This window comes from Spinacia oleracea, chromosome 3, assembly GCF_020520425.1.
Source record: "Spinacia oleracea cultivar Varoflay chromosome 3, BTI_SOV_V1, whole genome shotgun sequence".
NCBI classification, from domain to species: domain Eukaryota; kingdom Viridiplantae; phylum Streptophyta; class Magnoliopsida; order Caryophyllales; family Amaranthaceae; genus Spinacia; species Spinacia oleracea.
The window spans coordinates 11,922,154-11,932,554 of record NC_079489.1 but is presented as its reverse complement, the minus strand read 5'-3'; the positions used below and the strand labels follow the sequence as shown (position 1 = coordinate 11,932,554).

Sequence of the window (10,401 nt, the reverse complement as noted above, 5' to 3'; positions counted from 1 at the left end):
TTTTGAATTGATTACTTAATATTGATTCATAATTTGATAAGTACATAGTACGTATAAAGCAAGCAAAGATCGAGTAGAAACATTGAATGGACGAAGAACCATATATGTCCGTCCATGAAGTACGTGATGAGCTGAGAGTCGACGTCGATGGATCGGATGTCATGCAGGTTTGAGGGTATTGGCGATGTCAATGACAAAACGGTACCTGACGTCTCCTTTGTGTAGACGGTCCATGGCGGTGTTGACATAATCCATTGGAATAACCTCAATATCGGCTTTAATATCGTGCTTTGCTGCAAAGTCGATCATCTCTTGAGTCTCCTTCATGCCTCCAATTCCGCTTCCAGCCACCATCTTCCTCCCTGATCATTCATACATTATATATAAATTAATATTAAGCCTTTAATTTAGTCCAAAATGGTAATGGTATATTACTATTACTATTACTATTACTATTACTATTACTATTGAGTTAAATAACAAATTAAGGGATTACCCATAATCAAAGGGAAGACGGGTAACTCAAGTGGTTTGTCTGGAACACCAATTGTGATGAGTTTTCCGTCAGTTTTCAGGAGAGTGATCAATGGTAATAGAGGATGAGGTGCGGAAACTGTATCAATTATACCTTCCATTGTCCCTGCAGCACCCTACACAACGTACAAATGTAAGCAAAGTCAACAAATAATAGGACTAAACATGCATGTATACGGGATACACAAATTCTTATTTACAAGTGGTGTACCATAAATATTGTACACCAGAGTAAAAGTTGATTCAAAATGCTTAAAAGTTACATTTATATATGTAAAAGTTATCTACGTAATATTTTTTAGTGATAAATTTTTTCATTTTAATAAAAAAAATCTTCAAAATCACTAATAATGTATAAAATTAATCATTTAACCATTTAAAATGTTTATTCATCCACTTTTTTTTTTATAATATAAAAGTTATAAAAAGCTAGATTAAAGTTACAAAAAACTGCATAAAAATTATCTTGATGTACAATAAATTTATTGTACACCTTATGCGCGCAAGACCTTTTGATATATATATATATATACCTGCATTTGTTGAGGATCGCGACTGAACAAAAAGGAATGAGCACCAAGATGGTTGATAGCTTCATCTTTCTTGTTAGGCGAGGTACTGATAACAGTGACTTTAGCCCCGAAAGCCTTAGCAAATTTGACAGCCAAGTGTCCAAGACCACCAAGACCAACAACACCAACATGTATTCCAGGTTTATCAAGCCCAAAGTATCTCAATGGGCTATAGACAGTGATGCCAGCGCATAGAAGCGGTGCAGTAGCATCTAGTTCCATGTTGTCAGGAATGCATACAGCAAAATGCTCATCAACTACCATAATATCAGAATATCCTCCATATGTAGGACTACCATCATAGTAAGTGGATCCATACGTTACAACCAACTTTGAACAGTAATTCTCAAGGTTGTTTCCACAATTCTCACACCAACGACATGATCCAACTAAGCATCCCACCCCAACTTTGTCCCCTATTTTTAATTTCTGCACTTTCTTCCCTACTTCTGTCACCACCCCTACCATCTCATGCCTGAAAATTATTAATTTATATTACATCTATTTCATGTATATACATATGAATCAATTGTTGAAAATAATTTACCCTGGAACTGCAGGGTTGGAGGCATTAATGAAATCACTTGTCCCCCATTCATTCTTAATGAAGTGGAGATCGGAGTGACATATCCCAACATATATCACTTTGAAACTCACATCCACCTCCCCTGTTGCCCTGCATTTCAATATTCAATTCAAATTATAATCATATTAAAAATATTCATTCATCTATTACTATGTACCGAAAAAGACACTAACAATCACACGTGTCAACTCCTGGTGCGATTTTTTCCCGCCAAAAATCATTTTTCCAAAAAAGTATATATGTTTTATTTTATTTTTATTCTCTACCTTTTTTATAAACTATTTATGTATGGAAACAAAATTTAGTTTATAAATTATGGCAATAATAGATACGACGTAATGATAATTATTCTAAATAGGTAATATTTTAGTCAAATAACACTACTAGAAAAAAGGGTTATAGCAACGCCCTTTTAGCAACGATTTTACTAGAGTTGCTATATCATAGCTATTGCAACAGTTAAACAATTATACATTTGAGTAAACTTTGAGTTTGGAAAACTGTTGCCATAGAAAAACTATAGCAACGGTTGTATATTTTGATTATTCTATTGCAACAGTTTTTATGTTTTTTTTATTTTTGATAAGTTATGGCAACGGTTTTGGTAAATCATATGAAATATGTTAAAAATAAAATAAATAAATTAATTAAGGTACTAAGAGTTTCAATAGACCACATTTTTTTGGGGTTTCCCTCTCTTCTCACATTTTCACTATCCTGTTTTGCTCCCCCAAACCCGGCCTTATTCCTTAAACACTATCTATAGTTCTACCTCTCTTCGTTCGGTTTCTTCCTCTTCGTCGTTCTCCTTCATCCTTTCCTTCATCGTTCTTTGGAGATTTACGTTTCTGAATAGTTGATTGAGTCTTTGAATTGGAGATAAGAGAAATTGGTGAATCGTGTTTTTGAATTGGCGAGAAGAACAAGGTTATTTGTAAATTTCTCTCCTAATTTCCTAATAAATTTAAGAACTTGGGCTGTTTATATTATTAATCGATTAAAGTTGGATTATTTTTTTTGTGGTTTTAAGGCTTTATTAGAGTTTCTTAGTTAGGGAAATTCGTATGATTTTTCTTTCTGGTTTTTTTTATGCGTGTACGATTTAATTACAAAATTCTTTGTTGATTTCTCATTAAATTTTGGAGATCGGTCAATGGTTTTTTTTGGATGAATTTAGTTCTGAATTTTGGTAGAATTGTTTGAACAATTATATTAAACTGATTGAGATTGATTATCAGGGGCAGAGGTACACTGTGTCATCGTGTGTCACGTGACACAAGATTATTTTGAAAAAAATAAAATAAAAAATTAATCAAACCCACGGGAAAGCAGTAAGAGTTTAGAAACCTAAACATTTTCACGCAAACCCCTCTACAAATCTTTAGCTGTTGAATTATCGTCGACCGTCGCCCAACTCCCAACCGTTGTCTCCTTGTCGGAGTGATCCGGCACCGTTCCACCGCCGACCGCTGGTCACCCACGATCCACAAAGAAACAAAGTTACGAGCCAGGGTCACTCAAAGAAACAGCAGCGAAGCAACCAACCGGTTTTGAAGCCGTCGTCGGCTCGTGGCCCACGCTTCTCCACCACCGCACCAATGGTCGACTCGCCACTTCTCGCTGACTCTTCGTTCCTCGCCGACTCGCCGTTGCAGGTACAAATGCTTAATTCCTTTTTTAATTAAAGTTGAACAAATTCAGATTTGTTGTTGATTTGTTAGCAGAATGGTAGCAGGGACGGAGGTACCAAATTCAGAAAATAGTTGATTTGTTGTTGATTTTTTAATTTAATTACTTGAACAAATTCAGAAAATACTTAATTTCTTTTTGGTATACTGTTGATTTGTTATTGAAATTGTTGCAGGATGTTAGGGTTTAATTTAATTACTTGCTAATTTATTATTGTTGTTAGTTTGTGATGGACTGAAAATATGAAATTGTTAGCAGAATGATGCTCAAAGTTAAAAAGAGTTTTAGGGTTATGTATTTTCTGAGTATTTCTGCTGCTTGAGCCTTGTTGAGTTGTTGTACCATTATTCTGTGTTATTATTAGTTGTTACTCTGTTAGTGTGAATGTGTGATTATAATTGTGAGTGTGCCAGTGGTTCTGAAATACAGGTAAATCCAATAACTTTCCCCTCCACTTTTAAGTAATTTGTTACCTTATTTGGGAAGCAGAGTAACTTCATATTGTCACTTAGTAATGTCATATATAACTATTAAATCTTAACCAGCAGACTATACAATGAACTTTTATGAAATTTCATACTTGCAGTCACATCATTGTGTCTTGCAGTACTGAAGACGATATAAAGAAAATAGACTATGACTCGGTCTGTACAAAATACAGAACCAAATCTTCACCATTTGTTATTATTTCAGTTTAGGAACTGGAGAAAAACCCTGGAACCTCGAGAAGCGACTCGTTGAAATTAGTTTGTTTCACTCAATTCACCATAATAAGGTTTGCTAATTTCTCTGTATATTTTTGGGATTAACTTTTCTTTATATATCGTGCTTCCATATATATTGTTGTTAGTTTCTTTCCCAAAATTTTCAATGGGTTACGCTGAGGCACATTCATCAATTTTCTTCAAATATAGTATATTATTTCTGAGATGTAGTTTTAAATTTGAGAAAATTCAAACAACAAACTTAGGTTATTGGAGCTACTAGGGCCTTTTACATAGCTTAAGCAAACTGACTAACATAGATAGGAGGTCAACTTTTGCTCAAAGATGAGTTGAAATGCAGAATAGCTAAATTTATAAGATTTAAGGGATATTAAAGATGGTAGGCTTTGAACTACAGATCTACTGTCCAATCTGAAGACAAATTGATTGTAAGAAACTTTGCATGATAAGAACATAGATACACCCAATCATGGATGATTTGGGTACAATTTATGGGATGATGCAGGTACAGTGTGTAGACGACTCTCATGGGTACTCTCATTAAAACAATGGCTTTTAGTGGAGTTTTGTATCTGACAAACTGACATGATCTGATAGCTGAAGTAGACATAGAAAAATTCTAGTGTGACCAAGAGTCTTGTTTATAGTAGAGATTTCTATGTAGATTATTTTAGTTGAAACACCAAAATAGTGTTGTTTGATACAAAGATCTGTGATCTGGTTTAGGTTTTATCAATAGAGAGGAAATAATAGGCAGAACTTCATTTTTAGTAATGAATATACAAGCAGAGTGAAGATTCAAAGTTATTTCCGAAGATTAATTGACATTGTAACCAAATACTAGAATAAGCTGTTGTAGACACATTACTAATTTCGACGGTTCATTATGTATTTATGATATACCATGTTTGTCAATTTCGTCCAAAATTCAAGTGTTTAAGTCTCAGGTTGTATGGGTAAAATCAGCACTTAATATATTTTTCAATAGTTAGAAGTATTAGATTGATTGTGTTTAGCCTTTAGAGACTTGTTGTTCAGTTCTGTTCTGATCTTCTTTGTTGTTCAGTTCCGTTTTGATCTGCTTTGCTATTCAGTTCAGTTCTGATCTTCTTTGTTGTTCAATTCAGTTCTGATCTTCTTTGATGTTAAGTTCAGTTCTGATTGATTGCTTTTTCAGCTCCGTTTTGATCTGCTTTGCTCGTTTGTGTTTCTTTCAGTGCAACTGTGTTGTGTGGTTTTCAGCTGTTGTTTTGCAGAATTAATCATATTATTTCATTTTAATTACATGCATTAATTTCTTATTATATTGACAATTATTTTTCTGTTTTCAGGATGGTAGATAGAAGGAGAATGGTAGATAAAAGGATTGCATGAAGGGCATAGATTGAAGTTCGTTTGGACTGATTTGGACAAATAAATTAAATACTAGATAGATTTTAGATTGCTCAAACTATTAGTTCTTTTTGGAGATTCATTAGTTTTCTTAACTGATGTATTTATATTATAACAATGGTTTTTTTTATTAGAATGATTGTTATGGATATTTTATTTTAATAATAAGCAAAACTTAATTCAAAATAAATGTTTTCTATTTGTGGTAGTTAGATTATTTACTATAATATTTTCATTTTAATGAGGTATTAAATAAACACGTATGGAACTGTTGCTATAAGCTTACAATAAAGTGCCACAATAGTTGTATGAAGAAACGTTGCTACAGGCTCACATAAAAATGTCGCAATAGTGTGGCAAGAAACGTTGCTATAGGCTCATGTAAAAGTGTCGCAATAGGTATCAAGAAATGTTGCAATAGACTACAAAATTGTTGCAATATTAGAGCAATAAACGTTGCCATAACTGTTGATAATGTTGCTTTAGATAATAAAAGTGTTAGCCTAGACACTAAAACTGTTGCTTAAAATCCTAAATAATTGTTACTAAAACTTAATAATTGTTGCCTTGGATATAATAAAACTGGTGGCAAAAGTTAAAAGTCGTTGCCTAAGAAAAGTGTTGCTAATGATAACTATGGCAGCAGTTTTATAATGTTGTTGCCTAAGGCATAATAACTGTTGCTATAGAGTTATAGCAGCGCCACCTATTGGCAACGCCATATAAACTGCTGCTATAGGTCTATGGCAACATTTAATGGATCTTTGCCAACACATTTAGGCCGTTGCTATAGCCCTATTTTGTAGTAGTGTAAATATATTAATAATGGAAAATATATCACTTAATACTTTGGTCAAATAACCATATTAACATTTTAAATATATTTACACTAAATAAACCTGGTCCATGCTAACTTAGCGTGGACCAGGGCAACGGAGTAATTTTTATGGTTAACATATGTAAATGTCACGTGACAGTTATTTTGTAATTTTAAATAGTAATTATATGCGTATTACAGTAACTATGTGTTTTAAAGAGTTACTATGTGTTTTGAAGAGTTTTAATGCGATTTGTGTCTAGCCCACTTTATATAAGTTTTAAACTTTTTTATTTTTCAAAATTTCAGATCTACATTCTGTTCATTCTCTTTCATTTTCTCTCTCTTCATTTTCTCTCTATGCTTTTCAAAATTTAGCCCAAATTTCTAGGTTTTGTTCGATTTTTTTTGTAATTATCTTATAATTCTTATGATTGGATCTATTTGATGAGGAAAAATTGAGGAAGTAGTAGATCAAGAAGGAGGTTCGTCGTTGCCGAAATCGAATCGAAGAATTTGCGCTCGCCTACATATCTTCGCAAGAAATTTTAGAGATCACATCTCGGTTTGTTGTTTTTTAAAGAATTTTAAGTCTATTTTTATTTAAAATTGAAAATATTTGTTGTTTTGAAGAAATTAATGTTTGTGTTTTACCGAAGTATCGTTTACACTTCGCGAATTCGATCAGTGACTTCACGATTTTAAATAGTAACTATATGAGTAATACATTAACTATATGGTTTAAATAGGTACTATGTAATTTTAATGGTTACTATATGTGTACAATAGTTACTATATTATTTTAATGGTTACTATATGTGTACAACAGTTACTATATGTGTACAATAGTTATTATTTTGTTGAGTGATTCGAAATGTTTGTTGTTTTGTTGAAATTAGGGTTAGTGTTTCACATAGTTAGTATATAAATGATATAGTCACCTTTAATTTATGTTGTGAATTAGTGTTTTTAATAGTCACTGGAATGTTCGTTGTGTTTATGTTAGTAGTAGTTTTTAGAGTAACTATACTTTTTTTTAAAGTTACTATAACTTTAAAACAGTAACTATGTGTTTAAAATAGTCACTATATTTTTTAGAAAGTTATTATAAGTTTAAAACAGTAACTATGTGTTTAAGATAGTTATTATGTTATGAACAGTTTATAGTGACTTTTTGATAAATAATAGTTACTATACGATTACATTATGTACTATGTTATTTAGAGTATGTATTTGTCCGCTTCTTAGATAGTGACTATATGATTATAATGGTTACTATATGTGTTCAATAGTTACTATATTTTAATAATAGTCACTATATGTTTTATATAGTTACTATATGGTTTATATAGTTACTATATATTTGATATTTGTACGTATAAGAAAATAATACGAAGTATCAATCACATGTTATTCCAGGTCCTAAAGTTGCACTATCTAGTGACGAATCTCCGAAAATACTTTACAATATCATTTGTATAAGAAGAAGTAATGCCTTAAATTTAGAAAAAAGAGACAAAGGCTGTGAACTTTAAGAATTGATGCAGCAAAGCACAAGAGGTAGAAATAGTGTTTGTTGTTTGGGTGAAATTAGGGTTAGTGTTTCATATAGTTAGTATATAAATGATATAGTTACCTTTAATTTATGTTGCGAAATAATATTTTTAATAGTCATTGGAATATTCATTGTGTTTATGTTAGTAGTAGTTTTTAGAGTAACTATATTTTTTAAAACAGTATACTTTAAAACAGTAACTATGTGTTTAAAATAGTTACTATATTTTTTAGAAAGTTATTATAAATTTAAAACAATAACTATGTGTTTAAGATAGTTACTATGTTAAGTTTATAGTGACTTTTTGATAAATAATAGTTAATATATATACGATTACATTATGTAATATGTTAATTCGAGTATATTTTTGTCTGCTTCTTAGATAGTGACTATATGATTATAATGGTTACTATATTTGTACAATAGTTACTATATTATAATAATAGTCACTATATGTTAAGCTAGTTGTTGTGTGATTATAATGGTTACTATATGTGTACAATAGTTACTATATGTTTGAAATAGGTACTATGTTTATTTTATCATGATGTGTTACCATATGTTTATTTTCTTCAATAGTTACTATATTATTTATATAGTTACTATATGTTTGAAATAGATATTATGTTTATTTTATCATGACTTGTTACCATATGTTTATTTTCTTTAATAGTTATTGTACGTTTTATATAGTTACTATATTTTTGAAATAGGTACTATGTTAGTTTATTATGTTATGTGCATGTTTTTATGTTATTCTATATTTTTAATGATATAGTTACTGTATTATGGATAGAGTTACTATATTATTATCACATCAACTATGTCTGCAACTCTGTGACTAAATGACCGTCAATAATATTTATAGGTATTATATCTTGTATTATAGTAACTATGTGTTTGGTATAGTTTTTTATGTATATTATAATGTTATTTTCATGTTATTTGTTGTCTTCTATGTTATTAGTAATAAGAGTTACTATGTTATGATCACAACAACTATATGATCATAACAATAACTATATCTACAACCTTGCTCGTATATGACTATCATTAATATTAAGAGTTACTATATCATGTATAATAGTAACTATATATTTTTAATAGTTAGTATCTTATCATTATGTTCTTTTTATGATCTTTCTTTGTACTCCATGTTATTATAAATAAAAGTGACTATATTATTTTGACAGTAACTATATGACTATAACAATAACAATAACTATATATGCAATTCTGCAAGTATTTTACCATCGTTAATTGTAAGAGTTACTATATGATGCATAATAGAAACTACACGTTTTACATAGTTACTATGTTATTTTTTCATATTTAAATGTTAAATTATTAACTTAGTTTAAATATTATTGATTCAGAAATACAAAGGTGATGCACTCAGAATTGAAATCGTGCAAAGAATAAATTCTGCAAGGAAAACAAAAATAGGAGGAGAAGAAGAAAATCCCGACAACAATGGAAACCAAGAACGTGGTAGAGGAAGGACATGATGTGTTGGTGGAAAAAAAAGACGTGGTCCACGTGGACGTGTCGATTAGTATTTTTTAGTTCAAAAAACATTTGAGTTTAACATGGTTTATTTAATAGATGCAAAGAATTAGAATGTCGTAGCTAAAACAACTAACCAAGTAGTTAATGTTTTATTTATTATTGTTCAAGAGTTATAATTACTGTTACTTTTGATATAGTTACTCTTTTATATTTCAGTAATTATGTGATATATAATAGAAAAAATTACTATATGACCTCTAAACCATCTATATCATATTGTTTATTTTTATAATATAGTAATTGTTTTACAGCTAAAGTTATTTTTCTATATAATATAGTTAATCTTTGGATAGAATAATTGTTCTTATCGAAATTACTATATTATTATTATTATTATTATTTATTTCATAATTACTATTCTGAAAATATAGTTACTTTACAGAACCTATAGTTTCTATAATTTACTCTTTTTATTTGCAAGAATGAATATATAGTAGTAATTGTTTTACAGTTAAAATTACTTTTCTATATGATATAGTTACTCTTTGGATAGAATATTATTCTTATCATTTGTTATGTTCATAGTTATTATTCTGGAGATATAGTTACTTTACAGAACCTACATTTTCTATAATTTACTCACTGTTAAAATTACCTAATTACCCTGGTCCATGATAATCTTATGGTGGACCGGGTCCATGCAAGTGGAATTGTTTTAAATATGCATATTAATGAATAAATTTAAACGAGTATGTTAAAATTGTTATAAGTATGCAGTAGTTTGGGAAATATTCAGTTAAATATTTTGAGAAAACAGTGATCAATCCAGTGGGTTTCATAAAACCAACGGTTAATTATCGTACCTTCTAGAGAAGTTGAAAGGGGAGAGGACTCCAGAAGAGTCTCTAGCGGCCCATCCAAATGCCTTTTGTGGATGTACATCTTCAGCTGATTTTCCCATTTTTCTTTTCGGATCGAATTACTATGTTTTTTTACTTCAACTTCCAACTTATTCATACAAA

At 30.3% G+C, this 10,401-nt stretch overlaps 1 protein-coding gene and 1 long non-coding RNA gene across 3 annotated transcripts; one reads left to right on the top strand and one right to left on the bottom strand.

Moving 5' to 3' along the window:
* Window positions 1-10,401, bottom strand: LOC110788061 (probable mannitol dehydrogenase). The gene is made up of 5 exons (XM_021992707.2): window positions 10,243-10,401; window positions 1,654-1,782; window positions 1,068-1,581; window positions 497-650; window positions 1-362 (listed from the first exon to the last, which is right to left on the bottom strand). The coding sequence occupies exons 1-5, from the start codon at window positions 10,338-10,340 to the stop codon at window positions 160-162; spliced, it is 1,098 nt and encodes a 365-aa protein (XP_021848399.1). The 5' UTR covers window positions 10,341-10,401; the 3' UTR covers window positions 1-159.
* Window positions 2,368-5,697, top strand: LOC110788062 (uncharacterized). Of its 2 annotated transcripts, XR_008929938.1 has the most exons (4): window positions 2,605-2,619; window positions 2,931-3,347; window positions 4,075-4,156; window positions 5,438-5,697. It is a non-coding gene; the product is annotated as an uncharacterized lncRNA (long non-coding RNA). The 2 variants fall into 2 exon arrangements; XR_002533233.2 differs by having other exon boundaries at window positions 2,368-3,347.

Bases quoted from the DNA above. Each gene is read 5' to 3' on its own strand.
- LOC110788061 (XM_021992707.2), bottom strand. From the start codon at position 10,340: ATGGGAAAATCAGCTGAAGATGTACATCCACAAAAGGCATTTGGATGG. The intron at 1,783-10,242 runs GTACGATAATTA...ATTGAAATGCAG, and splicing joins CCTTTCAACTTCTCTAGAAG to GGCAACAGGGGAGGTGGATG. The intron at 651-1,067 runs GTATATATATAT...TACGTTGTGTAG, and splicing joins GCGATCCTCAACAAATGCAG to GGTGCTGCAGGGACAATGGA.